The following is a 17,832-nucleotide window of genomic DNA, read 5'->3' as shown; positions in this document are numbered from 1 at the left end:
TCCCACTGTGGCTGCACAGACCTCAGCTTTTAACACGCCACCCACAACGTGCCTCTTTCTAATGAAAATGATGAGGGGAGATCCAACTTAATTTCACTTAGGAAAATTCCATGTCGAGAAGCAAGACGGAATAAAGTCCATGCAAATCAGGTTGTCCACAAGAGCCGCTGCTGCCTTAAAAAGGAGCTGACATGAGTAAATAATTACTTGCACAAAGTTTTCACCTCCCGCCTGCTCCTCTCTGCGGAGATGGTAAATATAGGATTATGCAAATGACTGTGCGAGGCATTAAATGGCTCCAGTTTCAAATGTGGTGGGAGGGCCTGCGGTTTGGTGTAAAAGGGAAAGAACCAGCTCACTAAATATGGATCAGCTGAAGAAAAAAAAAAAAAGAGTTTGCCACAAATGAGTTCAATGTTAACATTCTGCTTCCACTGGAGAGGACACAGGCGCCATGAGTGTGCCTGCATGCACGTTTCATTTCATCATTTAAAAAAAAAAAGCAGCATTTTCTCTCATGTTGTGGATAAAGTTTGCTTTGGCTGTTTGTATCAGCAGGCAGGAGGGTCTAACCAAACAGCAGCCATATACAACTGTAAAAACACGACAGAGCTGAACACAAATAATATTATTATGAACTGACTTTAAAACACCAGCATCATCTTACAGGGATGTAACTTCAACGCAAATGTCAGGTGCACTCCAAAGGGAAGGCAGCCATGGCCACCCGGATACCATTGCTCTCTATCTCACTAATACTTTGTACTTATTATCCTTAAGTCATTGTGTGCCATTGACGTACATATACGTCATTTAAAAGCCAATGCTTGAGTGCCATTGACATATCCGTATATACATGTGTTTCTGCTCGTCTAGCAGTGATTCGAGGCTATTTCAACCATACACCAAACGCCAAATCTATCCATGCAGATAGGTGCTGCAGTGCTAGTTTTGTCTGCTGGGAAGCCCAATGGAGCGCCCAACAGAGTGCCCAACAGAGCGCCCAACGGAGCGCCAAACTGAGCAGCAAATGGAGCGGCCAATGGAGCAGCCACTAGAGCAGCCAGTGGAGCAGCCAGTGGAGCAGCCAGTGGAGCAGCCAGTGGAGCGACCAATGGAGTGCCAACGGAAAGGCCAAGGGAGCCGCCACCGCATCAGTTTTTCGCCTAATGTCTATACTCATCGTTATCAGCCAGATGTGCTCTCAGGTACTGATGGGCACAGATGGATATAATGTGACTTGGAAGCGTTGATGCAATTCAGTTGGTACCCAGAAAACCACTGCTTGTCAAGAGGGGGGCTAAGTAATACTCCTAAGCAATGTTGGGCTACATATTGGCGAGGGAACAAGTGGCATTGCTATAGTCAAATGGGTCCCTTAAAGTCTCACCTCAAAATATGCGAATGAAAATGAGTTTTCTGGGTACCCATGAGTCTCCCTTAAACTTTATCTGGCGTGTTTCCAGCAAATGTTTTCTCTTTACAATCATTGTACTCCTTAAACTTAAAGCTTTATATTTGTATTTTTGAGGAAGTTGACAACAAGCTTATTTAAAGAGGAATGAATTCCCGGGCATGAATCATCACACATTAAACAGGACTGCTGTGAAACAGGAATAGGAAGTATATCAGTATTTGATGCTTTAACTCTCCATACAGGCTTCATTTTAAACTAGCTTTCATAATACAACAGAGTAAGCCCATTTCTGAAATTCAGTTATGAGTTTTGGTTTTGGTTTTGGTTTTATGGTGGTGCAACCCTTGCAACCATTTTTGGCAACATCATAATGACAGGCTTCTATTTGGAGAAAAGTGTTGGTAAAATAACCTTCCTCCACGTCTCCAAAATATTGCCCACATGCTTCATGGTCCCGAACAGCCATAACCAGCTCCTCCTGCATTCCAGGCCTAACACGATCCCTGAACGTGGATGTGACATGTTCTTAAGCATGGGGGCGCAGGGAGGAGTTATGGGGGCCTGGAAGGACTCTGAGAGACCCTCTGTTACCCAACCTGGGGATATGTTCAGGTTCAGTGAATACACAATCATCCACACACATACAAGCAAACACACAGCCAAGCAACAGATCTGTCCACCCGCTGCAGACACACACACACTCTCTGAGGCTGAAGCCTGTCTGGAACAACTGCAACGCTTTCAAAAGACAAAACAAACCTGGACATGGACACGCAAGACAAAGACAAAAAGCCTGTCCTACAAGAGCTACACACACTAATGTTGTCCAAGACTAAGTTGACTTTCAGACAAATGAAAACAGCAGAATGCTGAGCCGAAGCACATCGTGACTGACAAACACACTGATACCTCTGTAGAGCAGCGATACTCACCTGGCTTTGCTTCGGGGCCACTTTTGCAAAATGACAAGAGGCCAGGGGCCAGTCCCGGCAGCCACATACATGTTTCTAGGATTTTATGAGGTCTCCAGGATTTTAGGACCTTTTCTAATATTTTAGAACATTTCCAAGGTTTTGGGACATTTCTGAGATTACAGGACGTTTATAGGATTTTAGGATATTTCTAGGCTCTTAGGATGGTTGTAAGATTTTAGCAGGTTTCTTGGATTTTTAAGACATTTCTGAGATTTTCGGTCATTTCTAAGATTTTCGAAAGTTGTTCGTATTTTATGATGTGCTTTTAAAATTTAAGGCCGCTTCTAGGATTTCAGCACGCTTTTAGGATTTTAGGATATTTCTATGCTCTTAGGATGTTTGTAGGATTTTAGGAAGTTTCAAGTATTTGAGGACATTTCTTGGACTTTAGGATGTTTGTTAAACTTTAGAAGGCTTTAGGATTTTAGCATGTTTCGATGACTTTAGGAAAATTGCTTTAAGACATTTCTCTGGCTTTTTGGACGTTTCTAGGATATTTCTAGGATTTTAAGATATTTGTAGGACTTTAGAACATTTCTAGGATTTTAGACATTAGGAGCTCAGCTAGGGGGGTGTGGGGGAGCCTTCACTGGCACTTTTTTTGATAAACAAGCTCTATTTTGATGCTGTTTTTATGTGCTTTGACACCTTATGTATACTAAAAGTGAAAAACAATTCCCAGAGTGAATCCCTTTATTTTATTGTGAATTAGAAAATGGTTGGGGGGGGGGGGGGCACCCTGTGCCATATCGGGGACCAGATTTGGCCCGCAGGCTGTAAGTTGAGTAGCACTGCTACAGAATTAAAGTGAGATGGTACCTGATTCCGGGTGTCTGGTTCTGGAGGTGCTCCTGCCAGCGCTGGTGCTGGTGGTGTTGGAGGCACAGAGCGGAGGACGGGTGAGGAGGATGGGGGTGGGGGTGAGAGTATGTGCAGGCAGAGAGGCAGCAGGGGCAGGATGAAGTGGTCCCTGGGTGAGGAATGGATCCGGGTCCTGAGCCTGTGGCTGGATTCTGGAAGACCGGGCAGTCCGGCTGTCCACAGGGACAGCACAGGGTGGAGGTGAAGTGACAGTGTGGACAGCAAAGCGGCGGCTGCAGAGACGGGGAGGACGAGGACGGGGACAGGGTGGGGGAAAAAGGTGGCGTTTGGCCAGCCTCTGGGGAGTCTACGGGGGAGGATGGGGGAAGGTTCCTCAGTGAGCCGTTCTGTTTGAGCACCCCACCATTTTGGCTGAGTTTGTTTGTCCTCTGGACGGCATGTGATCTCTGCTGAACTTTACACGCTGCGTCCTTCACTGTCACACCCTGGTCTCCCTCTGCTATGGGACAGTCCCCGCTGGAGGCGGCCGTCAGAGGGTCCTGGCCACTGCTGACTGGTGAGCTGGTGTTTCCGTTGGCGCTGAGAGGATGGTGTCCCCCGTTGCTGAGGGCCAGAGAGTCTCCACCTGCATCGCTCAGGGCCATGGTCCTCTCCCAGCGGGCCTGACAAGGACGCTGTCACTCCTCTGAGGGACAAGGACACAGAAAAAAGAGCTCTGTTTAACACCTTAAACTGCTTTTTACCTACACAGAACACTTTACAATTTCTTTTATATAATGTGGAAAAAAATTAACTTGTAACTTAACTTAAATTAATTTTAATTACCATGTTTAATAACACACATTTTTTTCCTGATAAAAACTTAGTTTTTCTCATTATTTAAAATATCAAAGTCTTATGTACAATTACCATGATGATGAACAAAGGTTTTGAAGCCGATTATTAGGAAAAAATAAATGCAAAAAAATGTTTCCATATGAATTAATCAGGAGCTGATATATGCTTAATTATCAAAATTCTGAACACAGTTGACACTCATATATTTACATTTATTGCGACTTTGTTTTCACATTTTTTTAAAGAACTTTAGTTTAGCTTAAAGTTTAGGTCTCTATGGTGCATCTTATATGTGTTATTTTAATGTTATATATTAATTAAAAAAACAGCCTCATATCAAACTGACATCATATTGATATCATCTATGTCTTGCTAAGAAAGCAAGTTAGCATTGTTTCCAAACTGCTTTAATATCCCTTTAAACACAGTATTGCAAATTTGATAAGACGTGATCCGTTTTTCAGCTGTGTATCTGTTCGTTGTTAGTAACAGAACTGCAGTTTTGAGACAAGTAAGCATTCATTTGAGTCTGGACACAGTCTGAATACTGGCACACAAAGTCTAATTTGAGAGGATCCAAATGGTTGTTCCACAAAAAAAGCAAGCAGAGAGAGAAAGAGAGAGACTTTTTGGTGGTGTGTGAATGACCTCAGCTGACCCACAGACAGCCCTGCTGGACAGGGACAGATGGAGACGGGACTACACCTAGGTGAAATGCTGGTAAGATGCTGTAAATTCAGTCCATGACAACTTTGGTCTTTGTTCTTCCAAACGGGACAATCTCAGAAAAACCCCAAAACAACAAGTCTTCAGAAAGTGAGCCGGAGATATGTTTCCGTCCAGAGCAAACGGCGGCAGCCGGTGAGTGAGCAGGAGAGGAGGGGGACAGAGACCATGTTCCAGTACAAGCACACAGTCAGCAAAAAAAATGTAGACAAGTTGTTTTGCAAACTGTGGAAACACTAATTGCATTACAGATGCAAAAACACTAATGGAAAAAAGAAGTCTTCCTAACTTCTCAAAAGTAGCATTCTCAACTATGATTTATTTATTTATGAATGACTGTTTTCATATTAGATGTGCAGGGCTTCACTAAACTGACTTCGACACGCGCGATGAAAAGCGTGCGCTCAAAGAGTCCGAAATCTGCACGTTACCAAGCAAACGCCACAGAGATCACAGCCACTTCAGCAGCTGCCCGGTGACCACGAAATATGCTTAACCCTTTTCTTATCAGCTTTATCAGCTTATCCTACATTTTTGCAGATTTTAGCAACATCCGTGAGTTTAGAAGCTTTACAGATTAGAGGTCAGATGGATGATGAATGTGTCAATGAAAGCTGTGCAAAGGTCAGAGTTCATGCACAGTTTTACCAAAACATTTCAATGACTTTTCCAGGACTTTCAGGTCAATTTTCACAACAAGATATTCTCTGAAACAACCATTAATACTCCTTTGGGTTCTTTTCATTACTGTATATCAGCTTTTAAAATATATGTTGATTTTAAAAAAAATGAATTCAGAAACTGGGTGTTTAAAAATAACAAAGGGACTGTTAGGTATTTATGGGAGAGGAGGATGTGGTGAAAAACATGAGGCATGTCAAATCATTTTTTTTAAAGATTATTTTTTGGCATTTTTGCCTTTATTAGATAGGACAGATCAGCAGTGTGAAAGGGGGAGAGAGAGAGGACAACATGCAGCAAAGGGCTGTGAGCCAGACTCGAACCTGCGACTGCTGTGGCACGGCAGTGCCATTATACATGGGGTGCCCTGCTCAGTCCACTAAGCCACTGGACACCCTGTCAAATTATCTTTTAAGCACTGGGAGGGAGTTATGTTTTTGATTTTGGTTTAGGGGAGAATACAACTTTAATAGGTGTATTTATTTATTTTACTGCCAATTTTAAGGATTCAAGGAATGTTTTCTTTAAAAAAAAAAAAAAAATAGGCCATTTTTTAAAAATTTTTGGTCATTTTTAAAAGGAAACATTTTGGCAATATTTTTTTTCTTAGTAAAATGTCATTTTTGAAGAAAGTATGCCTTCCAAACCCAAGGCACGGTTTCTTCAAAACATTTTAGCCATTTTCTTTTTCCTTAAATTGCTGCCAATTTTAAAGGAAAACATGTCTTAAAGGTGTGCTTCCTTCAAAATATGGTGGCTACTTTTTTTCTTTAAAATTTTGCCAATTTCTAAAGGAAAGATTTTAGCGATTCCTATTTTTTTTCTTTTTTATTATTTTGGTAATTTTTCAAGAAAGCATGCCTTCCACACCCACAAGCATGGTTTCCTCAGAAAGCTTTGGCAATTGTCTTTTTCTTAAAAAAAAATTATTATTTTATTATTACTTTTAATATAATTATTATGAAAAATGTGGGTGATTTTTTTAAACATGGCTTCTACATCTTCAGGTTTGGAAAGCATGTATTCTTCAGTAAAAAGTTGTTTTTTTTGGCAATCGATTTTTTTTTAATTACTTCACTAGTATTCTTTTCTGTAAAAATTACACCATATATCACGGCGAGAAAAAAAAGCAAGGAAAATAGAAAACACATTTGATTCTCATATATTTTACAGTCCTTGAACACATCATGTTTTATTATACAGATTTCCATAACTTTTCAGGGTATATTAGGTTTTCCAGAATGTTTCCAGGCCTGGAAATTTTGATTTCTAAATTCCATGACATTTCAAAGATTTTCATGACTGTAAAAAAACCCTGCGACGTTGCCTTGGAAAACCAGAACAAAACAGACGCCCGCCCAATAAAAAGAGATAGTGAGGCGTCTTTTGATGATGCGCTCAATCACCACTAAAGTATCTGGCAAACTGCACTAATTTCCTGTCTTCTTGTTGGAGTCCCGACAGTCACATCAAACAGAGATCAACGTGATTTAGGGAGCATGAATACGAGCCGGCACAAATCTCTGCTGTTTGTATAGAGCGCAGAGCGTGAGACACTGCTGCGCTGTGAGGAAAAGAAACGCTTCCAGCAGAGTGAGAAGAAACAGAAGGTTCACGTTATGCTACAGTTTCAGCCCCTATACATGCTTCAGCTCAAATGACAAAACACTCACAGGAGACCGCGACGTGAAAATGATTCTGTGGGCTGCTACAGCGGGAGGGGGGGGGGGGGGGGGGGGGTCTGTGGCTTTGTGCCATGATATGCTTGACACACTTCAAAGAGCTGTGTTTCACAGGTGATGGGGGGTGGGGAAACCCCGTCACCCCCCGTCCACACACTTCAAAAGCTGTTGACTGTTTTCACAGGTGATGCGGGGTCGAGGTGGGCCGTGTTGTCGGAGCAGAAACTACAGCAGCCCCATGCTGGAGACAAACTGACATGAGACAGGATGAAATAATCACACTGTGAGGACAGAGAGACAGACAGAGACAGAGAGACTGAGAGACTGAGAGAGAGAGAGACAGAGAGAGAGGGACAGAGAGAGAGAGACAGAGGGAGAGAGAGAGAGAGAGAGGGACAGAGAGAGAGAGACAGAGAGAGAGAGACAGAGGGACAGAGAGAGACAGAGGGACAGAGAGAGAGAGAAACAAAGGGACAGAGAGAGAGGGGGGGGGGCAGAGAGAGAGGGACAGAGAGAGAGGGACAGAGGGAGAGGGACAGAGGGACAGAGAGAGAGAGAAACAAAGGGACAGAGAGAGAGGGGGGACAGAGAGAGAGGGACAGAGAGAGAGGGACAGAGAGAGAGGGACAGAGGGAGAGGGACAGAGAGAGAGAGAGAGGGACAGAGAGAGAGAGAAACAAAGGGACAGAGAGAGAGAGAAGAGAGAGAGAGAGGGACAGAGAGGGACAGAGAGAGAGAGGGGGGGCAGAGACAGAGGGACAGAGAGAGAGGGACAGAGGGACAGAGAGAGAGAAACAGGGACAGAGAGAGAGAAACAAAGGGACAGAGAGAGAGAGGGGGGGCAGAGAGAGAGGGACAGAGAGAGAGGGACAGAGGGACAGAGAGAGAGAGAAACAAAGGGACAGAGAGAGAGAGAAACAAAGGGACAGAGAGAGAGGGGGGGACAGAGAGAGAGGGACAGAGAGAGAGGGACAGAGAGAGAGGGACAGAGGGAGAGGGACAGAGAGAGAGAGAGAGGGGACAGAGAGAGAGAGAAACAAAGGGACAGAGAGAGAGGGGGGGACAGAGAGAGAGGGACAGAGGGACAGAGAGAGAGAGAGAGGGACAGAGAGAGAGAGAAACAAAGGGACAGAGAGAGAGGGACAGAGAGAGAGGGACAGAGAGAGAGAGGGACAGAGAGGGGGGGGGGAGAGAGAGAGGGACAGAGAGGGGGGGACAGAGAGAGAGGGGGACAGAGAGAGAGGGGGAGAGAGGTGTGATTTTAAAATGACCTTTAGTTCAAGGTGCCTCTGCTAAGTTACAAACCAGAAAGAGGTTAAAAACCGACAGAGAGAGAGTTGTTTTTGTTTCGGCGCTAATGTTATCAGTTAGAGCGTGCACACTGCTCGCGTGAGCAGCACTTGTCAGCTCTCTCTCAACTGTTTCGTTACTCTTCCTAAAAGTGACTTGAATTTTTTGTTTTATTGACTTTGTTGGACTGCTAAATGTAGATTGCACTACATTCCTTTTACTTGAGTGGAACAAGCTCTTGCATTCATTTTATTTTGGAGAGACTTTATATCAGACTGTAAAACACAGATTACCAATTAAGACTTTTATTGGGGAATAATGCCTGCAGCGTTTTAAAATATTATTTTCGGTAAATTTGTTGTTATTTTAATTGCTTAATAAAAAAATAATAGTTAGATCAATTTTAAATAATCAATAGATTAATCGATAAAAAAATAATTGTTAGGTGCAGCTCTAGAGACAATGGCCAAATAATCCTTAACCCTTAAGGGCCCACTTTAAAATCACACACACGTATGGCTCTAAGCACAAAATGCACTTTTCAAAATCAAACTTTAAAAAATATTATATATTAATATGATTTTCTACTTTCATTGACTTATATTTTTTTTAGCCAACATCAGTCCTAATCATAAATATCAAATATTCATTCATTTTCAGAATTTTAACCCTTTAAATGCCAGGTTTTTGTCATGATGCCACTATTTTTTTAGATGAAAAACACCAACACACACACACACACACACACACACACACACACACACTCACTCACACTAAAAAAGGATTACTTTCAATATACTACATGCTGAGTAGGTTATTTTCTTGATGATCACAGACTGAGATATGTTGATTAGCACCAGCACTGATTTTTTTTAGACATTAGCATTTTTTGTGCAGAGTCAAATAACACTCACACTCATAGCTCTCTGCACACAAAATCCACTTTTCAGAATTAAGCTTTAAAAAATACAGTGTTTCACGTTAATAACAGAGACGATCGCGGGCCACTGGAGCTGGACTGTTAATCAGGAGCTGTATTAAAACACTGTTGGGTTATTTATAGCAGAAGCGGCAGAGAGGAGCAGCAGAACATCAGGCGCAGTAAAAGTGAAACTTAATTGTTTATTCTGCTGGACCTAAAACTCTCTTTCACTTACAAAAATATGCAAATGTCTTCTCTCACCCATCGATCTGATCAGTCGTGAACTTATCAACAGATCACCTCAGGAGTGACATTCAGCTGTTGCGCTGCATTCACAGACCTGCAAAAGCGCTGCATATTAGAGTGACGCCACACAATTCCCCATGTTTTTTATTTCTACTGTCACAACCAATAAAGTCCAAAAATGGCCATCATCATCTCTCATTTTGGAGAAAATGTCAATGGAACCTGTCAAGTTGTCTAAAGAGCGTACGAAACGATAGTTTTCAGTTTCTGCTTTGTGCAAAAATTTCAAAGAATCAACAAAGTAGTGTGATGGAAAAGAGCTAACAGTGCTGTGTGTATTTGTACTCGGAGTGGGACAATTCAGAGTTAGCTAAGAACTAAGAATTCTAATCTGCCAAAGGTCAAACAGCAGCCTTCACATCACTAACTGACGTGGTCAGAGGCGAAACATGCCTCGGTGTTTAAGCCACGGAGAGCAGAGAGCAGACGTTTTCTGTACGTTGAACAGAAGCTGAGTGTTTATACATTTCCTAAAGATTTCAGTTTGTGATTTTTAATACATTTGCATACAACTCTCAGTATGTTTTCACTTTGTCATTATTATTGAGATTAATGGGGAGAAAATAAGAATTTCATCACTTTAAAATAAATCTACAACCTAACAACATGGAAAAAGTGTCGGGGTCTGGATTCTTTCTGTATGTCAGGGTTCACTCCAATCTCCACACTGAAGACATGGAACAATCACAGCACACTGTGTTGCTTCACAGTTTTGATAAATGATTACAATCTCACAGGAAAGATTTCACATTCTGATCACAGCTTCACTAACTGGGGTCTGACAAAATGTAAAAATACTCGCTGCATTTCTATTCCTCCTCATATGTGAGTGTGCGTCAGCACGTATTGTGAAGAGCTCCGTCTGGATGCACGAGGACAGAGCTGAGACTCTGCTATCTGTGATGGCCTCAGGAGATAAGCCCTCATCTGCAGGCTGATGACGTGGAAAATGTTTGAGATGATGCAGACCTTAACTGATTACTGTAGAGCTGTGAAATCAGGGCCCACGGGCCACATCTGGCCCCCAGTAGGGTGCCAGGTGGAACCCCGACCATTTGCTAATTAACAATAAAAATAAAATGATTCACAATGGGAATTGTTTTTGTACTTTTAGTATACATAAGGTGCCAGAGTGCATAAAACAGCATCAAAATAGAGCTTGATTACCAAAAAAAAATGCCAGTAGAGGATCCCCAACACCCCCTGACAGAGGTCCCAAATGTCCTAAAATCCTAGGAACATCCTAAAATCCTGAAAATGTCTTGAAATCTGAGAAATTACCTAAAATCCTAGAAGTGTCCTAAAATCCTTGATAAATTAAAAAATCCTGGAAAAGTCCTAAAATCCTTGAAATGTTACAAAAGCCTGGAATTAACCTACAATCCTGGAAAAGTCCCAAAATCTGAGAAATATCCTAAAATCCTACATTGTCCTAAAACCCCTTGAACATCCTAAAACTCTTGAAATGTCTTAAACATCCTAAAATTCTAAAAACATCCTAAAATCGTAAAAACCTTCTTGAAAAATAATTGAAATGTCCTTAAATCCTAGAATGTCCTAAAATCGCATGAGGCTGCCGTGACTGGCCCCTGGCCTCATTTTGCAAAAGTGGCCCCCAAACAAATCAAGTTGAGAATCCCCGCTGTAATAACGCACCTGTGTCCTGTGACAAATGAATACTTTGCACTGTCACTAAGGCCATTTAAAGATGAAGTAAAACTGCTAGAAATGCATTATTAACTCGATTTTTAAAGACCTTGCATTGTTTTCTTACATTTAGTTTTTCGAAACGTCTCACTTTGACTTTTACTTTCACTTATTCATTTACTCTACCCTTTCAAAAAACACAGGTTCTCGCTTCACCCAAACCATGACCCCAGAAAAATATTTCCCCACAAAATGAATGTGCTTGCATTCGAGCGCCAAGCGATCCATCACACCAGCCCGTTTTTCCCAGCGGACACTGAGCGAGAGACGCGCGGCGTATGTGACCAATGCGCTCTGTGACACCTCAACATGAGTGAGCGGTGAAACATGAGCATGACAGCCCCCAGCAGGTCAGGGGTGGCTGGGAGGACGGGGACTGAGAGGAAGAATAACTGTGGAGCCCGAAGAGCTCAGAATAGCAGAGGAGTGAGGGAAACCCAGATGAAGTCATCAGTCTGCCTCTGACAGCTGTCAAGAGCTTTAGGCTTTAAGATCAAGCGTGAAAAAGAATGGAAGCAAATAGAGAATAAAGTTTAGTGACATTAAAGTATAAATATGAGTGTGCTCTCTGCTGTTTGTGTCTGCAGGAGTTTACTCTCAGCTCTGTGTGTGTGTTTGTGCGTGTGTGTGTGTACTTCAGAGTGTATGCCCAAAGCGCTGACAGGCAGGTGAGACATCTAGGGCAGACTGTGCGGACACAAGCAGGGTCTTGTGTCTCCCTTCAAAATAAAAGCTGACAGCTGGACCAAGCTGCACCGTGAAGCAGAGGAAGTGAGACACAAAAAATGCTCCCGCAGTTCCATCTGTTTCAGAGGGAAATGTAGCTGCTGTTTTTGATCAAAGAGACGCCACAGTACGTGAATGAAAGGACATTAGCAGAGCAGCCCGGGAGGAACGAAGTGGAACAGAGAAGAAGAAGGTAATGCTCGCAACCAAGAACGGTATTAAGGAGCGGGATTAGGATTTCCTCCTTGTTTTCTCATTACTGGACCTCATCCTCTGATTCGTCTAAAATGAATTAATATGCACTTTAATTAGGTAGGAAGTAACTTTGAGAAAAACTTTTAGGAAGGGAACTTTTGGGAATGAAAGCTGAGGATATTTTTTATTTGCATTTTAAATCCACTACAGCAAAAACGAATGATACAAAAATTCAACCTCATTTTTCACCCTCATCACCAGAGGACCCAAAATACAATATTATCACTATACAGTTTAATTGCAATTTGTTTTTGATTGATTTGTTTGCTGCAAAAGCAATTGATTTTTTTTATTCAAGTTTACTTTGTATTAGCATTATTAATCATTAATTTAATAATTTTTAAAAAAGATTATTGGCGTCCGTGTAACAATACAATGTTACCACAAAAAAATATCACCATACCGACGATGGTATCATACTGCTCACTGTTAGAAAAAGTTGGACAAATGTTTTGTAATAAACTGATTGTAAAAAGTGGAACAATGATGCAACAATCTGAACACTAAATGTCACTGCAACTTTTGGATTAAAATTAAGTTGGTTGAACTTATTGAAACTTTTCCAAGTTAACTATACACTATTCACTATAAAAACTCCAAGGATTTACTCAATCATGTCAGAGTTGGAACTACTTTATCAACAAAAAAATGCTAGCTTGACATGAATGTTATGTTATATTTTTAGTGTTATATTGGTACGGTTAAGTGCTTTTGTATAACATGTTCAATGTTAACTCAAAACTTAAATATTAGCTAATAGAAGTCCTTACTTAAATAAAAATGCTAGCTTAACATTGACATCAGTCAAAAAATATAAGTTGAAATCCTCATTCGACCTTTAAAAATGAACATTAGATTTCCAAAACTTTGAAAAAGGAACTTGTAAATATTTGACAAATAGTCATTAGTCATGACAGTATAATGACTAAGTGGGTAAAAGCTAGGGACGCACGATACTGGATATTTTCTGCCAATATAAAAACAACCAATTTGGCCAGTATTCAATACTGCCACATCCCATTTCATTTCCATATAATTTTAGTGATCATCAAATCTATAGTCTATTCTACAGTGGAATTATTATCATATTAAACTCTTATTGTGATGGCTCACCAGCAGATGGAGATATGAAATCCAATACTTTTCAGTGTATGTAATATTCATTCATTGTGCAAAATAAGAAAAATACTTCAACTTAGGGTTGATGTTTTATACATGTCATAGAAAAAAATCAGTTTGTGATATTGGCAGAAATCAGTATGTTAAGTGATGCTGATGTTTCATTTCAGAGCCGATATCGGCTGGTACGGATAACATACCAATATTATCGTGCATCACTTGTAAAGGCAAAGAGTAGAACAGCAAGAACAGTTGAGAGAAAAGAAAATGACATCACTTCACTATAATGCAGTCTTAAAAAACATGAAAAAGGCAACAATATGAGGCGATATGATGAAATATATCATGTGACGATAAAAAGCGTCCATCGTTTCATATTATGCTATATTTTTTATTTTGTTTTCGTCATCTGATAACACTTTGGGTCCATCCACATGGCCAAGGGGGTGTCTATGTTGAACGTGGGAATTCAGCACAAAACACTGACACCAACAGGCCTACTCAAAATGAGGAGGAGCTCGTACCCGAAGGAGGGGCTCCTTCTGTTATTTGGACATATTTTGGGTATGATAAGTCAGACACAGAACTAGGGGAGGGAACATATACGAGTATACTTGATGCATCTAGGCTTCTTCCAAGTACAATATAAGCGAATATAAATTGTCCTGTTTTTTTCTCATCCGGCATGAGACTCGCTTTGGTGTTTGTTTTTCCCTCTCTTCTTCATGAGATGAGCTGGGTCCTTCAAAATAGAAATAAACTATAATCTAAGAAATGTCCTAAAATCCTAGAAGAGTCCAAAATCCTAGTAAAGTCCTAAAATTCACAAAACATCCTAAAATCCTTGAAATATTTTAAAATCTTAGAAACGTACAAAATCCTAGAAAAGTCCTAAAATTCAATAAATATCCTAAAATCCAAGAAATTACATAAAATCCTGGAAATATCCTAAAATTTGAGAAACATCCTAAAATTCAGGAAATGTCCTCAAATCCTAAAAATGTCCTAAAATCCTAGAAACGACCTAAATTCCCGAGAAAAATCCTAAAATCCAAGCAATATCTTTAAATTCAGGAAATGTCCTAAAATCCTAGAGCCATCCTAAAATCTAAGAAATCAAAATAATGCAGATATAATGATATCGACATAATCAATCTTTGTATTGCCCAGCCCTCAGTATAAAGTTCCTTTGGTTGACTAAACATACAGTTGCTCTGATTGGCTTTGAACTTTGACTAAAAGGAAGCATGAATCAAGTGACCTTGAATCCCAAACAATCACTCCCACATCATTCAACAGGTCAAACTCTGTCTAGACCTCCAAATGTGATGAAGTGTCATTTCCTTCTCGTTTTCAGCAGAAAAGCTGCAGCTCTAAGGGATTCCATGTGTCAGCGAGGACAGCTCCACTGGAACCTCACAGGTCCTTGGTTAGACCAATTATTTGGCGCATTTAACCTTTAAATAACTGAGACTCGACCAAAAACCAACAAATGCAACCATTCCTAGGGCAAGCGGTTTGGAATAACGCAGGTGATGACGAAGCGCTTCTTCTGCCTCCTTTCATGTGAACCTTATGATTATGGGGTGTGAGAGATGGAGAGACCTTGGGCGACAGGCGGCTTCGCAGAACAAGGCGAGGCATCCTGCATCCCTTTAATTAAAGCTAATAGGCAGTCATTACCAGGCATCAGTCAAGAGACGCTTAATAACCACATATCTTATAATAATAATAATAATAATAATAACATCAACAACAACAGGCAGAGGTTTTCTCGTGCTAGACATGGCTTCAGGACACAATCTCTCTGACAGATCTGACCCCCTCTGGCTGTTTTTTCACAGCTAGGCTGTTAAACAATCTGAAGCGGCCGGCTCAAGGCTACAGCAGCCAGTCTCATGGTAAATGAGGTGAACCGCTGGTTGACCTGCTGTTTTATCATTCCATCAGGCCCAGTTTCCAACACAATCATCGGGCTGACAGCTGAATTAGGAAAGCTACATTTGGGGAAATTTATTTCTTCTACGGATAAAAAGGAAATAATAAAATAATTAAATAATTGCGTCAATCATCAACACATGAATGAATTAAGTTCTTTCTAATCAAGTTATCGAGTTCAATTAATACAATTGCTTGAAAATCGAGTTGAGAAAACTTAATTCATTTATGTGTTACAGATTGAAGTAATTATTTTAAGTTACTTGACAATTGTCTTTTTTCAGTGTCTTTTTTCAGCATGTTAAAATAACATGTATGTGTACGAGATGCTGAAAATGTACTTATGGGCCTCCTTATCAAGAAGTATATGATGTGTTTTGGACTATCACTACAGTTAATGAAAATTAACAGAAACTTATCTGAAAATAGCTTAAAAATTTAAGGGAAAAAAGATGAAAATTACCTTTAAAATTCTTTTAAAAAAATCTGGTATCTAATTATAAGAATTATAAATGCAGTTTTCTGAACATTTTATGACACATTTCTTGCCAAGTTGCTCATTATGTTTTTACCCCATGTTTTTGAAAAAAATCAAATAAATTTTCTCTCCAGTTTCAGAAGTTTAAATGCTTGTGAAAGGTGACTGAACGCAGCACAAGAAAACTGATGTCGTTATTTGTGTTTTTTTAAGGGTTAAAAACATACAATTATGACAGACTAGTTTGCAACCAACAGAAATTGCTCATAAAATTGCTAAATTGCTAACACTTAGGGAGATGAAGTTAATATCACTTATCATTTCTAAGTTGCAACAACTTCACAAAATTCAGTTAATACAACTAAATCTTAAATAAACTGAGAATTAGATATTAAGTAAACATAGTTTAAGACTAATAGTTGTATTTTCTTGCTTTTTTTTAAGGCAATTGGCTTCTGAGATATTTCAAAAGTGAAATCAAGTTGTTGAGTTCACAGTGTAGTAAACTTACTTTAATTTAGTTTGTCTACTTTATAATGACTGATAGAGATCGTATGGTAGTAAACATATACATCATAATATCTCTGTCAAGTTGAAGTAAGTTGGGGCTGGGCTATAGTAGCACTCAAACCAGCTCATATTAATAATCTCATATCTAAATATTTTGGGCAAACTTCCCTTGATGGCTGGTTGCCTTCAGATGACACATCCCAGCGAGCATTTTTTGGTTCTGAGAATGGTGCAATGCAATCAATGCATTGTTTTAGAGATGTTTTCACTGGCAAGTTTTCTTTTAGTTCCCAAAACGTTCATCTTAAAGTTAAGGTAACATTTTCTATAAACATCAAACAACTTTTTTTTTTTTTGTTTCTCATAAAAAGGGTCTGTAATCTCTTATCTCAATAACATGTTCTGAATGTTGCTTTGAAAATGTTCTTCCTTTGTTCTCATGTAACATCGTGGGAACGTTTTATAAAAGACCATTGTATGATCTGTCACCTCTCAACATCACCAAAACATCCTCAGAATGATGCAGTTATAACGTTACATCCTAATCAGCACTTAACCTTGCAGGAACATTATTTGAAAAGAAAAATATGTTTGAAACGTTTTTTGAACATTAGATTTAAATGTTTTCTCTAAAACATTATTGCAACTTGCAACGTTAGCCAGTGTTGTGGAAACGTTCCGTTTGCTGCGTTGCAATTAATATGTGAAACAATAGTAAAAGCATCTTTTCAGTGTGGTGACATCAGATACGGGAAAAGAGATTAAGTCATTTTGACATCTCTCTCATGCAGCCAAGCACTTGGACAGACACAGAGACGCTCCACGGCGGAGACGCGTGGACCCAAACTGCACTCAAGTCCCAAATCCAACCGTTCTCACCACCTCTGAACGCACACACTGCGACTGAAACTCACTGACTTATCCGTCCAAAAATATCCCAGAAGTCTGGCGACAAAGCAGGGACATTGCAGCAGACAGAGAATGACGAGCAGGCAGTATCCGGAGTGTCCTACCGTGTTTTGTGTCTCCCGGTGCTCCGCGCTCGTTACCGCCGGCTGGATCAGCAGCACGCGGCGCTCACAGACACAAATAAAGAATCCTCCGGTTTCAGCCCCAAATATCCGCCAGCGCCGGAAAACTAACAGTACACCCCGAAAAGACGACAGCAAGTCTCAGGAAGAGCGGGCTGTGTCTCATGGGAATGTGTCCTGCCAGAATGACAAATAGCCACACACACCAGCACACACACTCGCGGCAGCCCGGCTCCCTGCTCTCTCTCGGGGTGACGGAGGCAGGAGGAGGCAAGACGCGGTGGGCTGGGACTGCACCGTGCAGCACTGATAGGACGGTCTCACCGTCAGCTTTAACCCGCTCACTGCCGCACCGACTGCACGAGCCAAGGCAAAGCTACGCTACCACTCACGCGCGTTATCACAGGACTT

General features: G+C 40.7%; 1 protein-coding gene across 2 annotated transcripts in view; it reads right to left on the bottom strand.

Moving 5' to 3' along the window:
- disp1 (dispatched homolog 1 (Drosophila)) overlaps positions 1 to 17,832 on the bottom strand; it is a 131,367-nt gene that overhangs the window by 41,076 nt on the left and 72,459 nt on the right. Inside the window, exons 1-2 of one of the 2 annotated variants that reach the window (XM_042503354.1) lie at positions 17,404 to 17,628; positions 3,211 to 3,898 (exon numbers count right to left, since the gene is read on the bottom strand). In XM_042503354.1, coding sequence (XP_042359288.1) covers positions 3,211 to 3,857 — 647 coding nt within the window. In that variant the 5' untranslated portion in view covers positions 3,858 to 3,898; positions 17,404 to 17,628. Of the gene's footprint in view, positions 1 to 3,210; positions 3,899 to 17,403; positions 17,629 to 17,832 lie in introns of those variants that run through there. The other variant, XM_042503355.1, reaches the window with a different exon arrangement.

Source organism: Plectropomus leopardus, chromosome 16, assembly GCF_008729295.1.
Source record: "Plectropomus leopardus isolate mb chromosome 16, YSFRI_Pleo_2.0, whole genome shotgun sequence".
Taxonomy (NCBI): domain Eukaryota; kingdom Metazoa; phylum Chordata; class Actinopteri; order Perciformes; family Serranidae; genus Plectropomus; species Plectropomus leopardus.
This window is presented reverse-complemented; position numbering and strand designations above follow the sequence as displayed.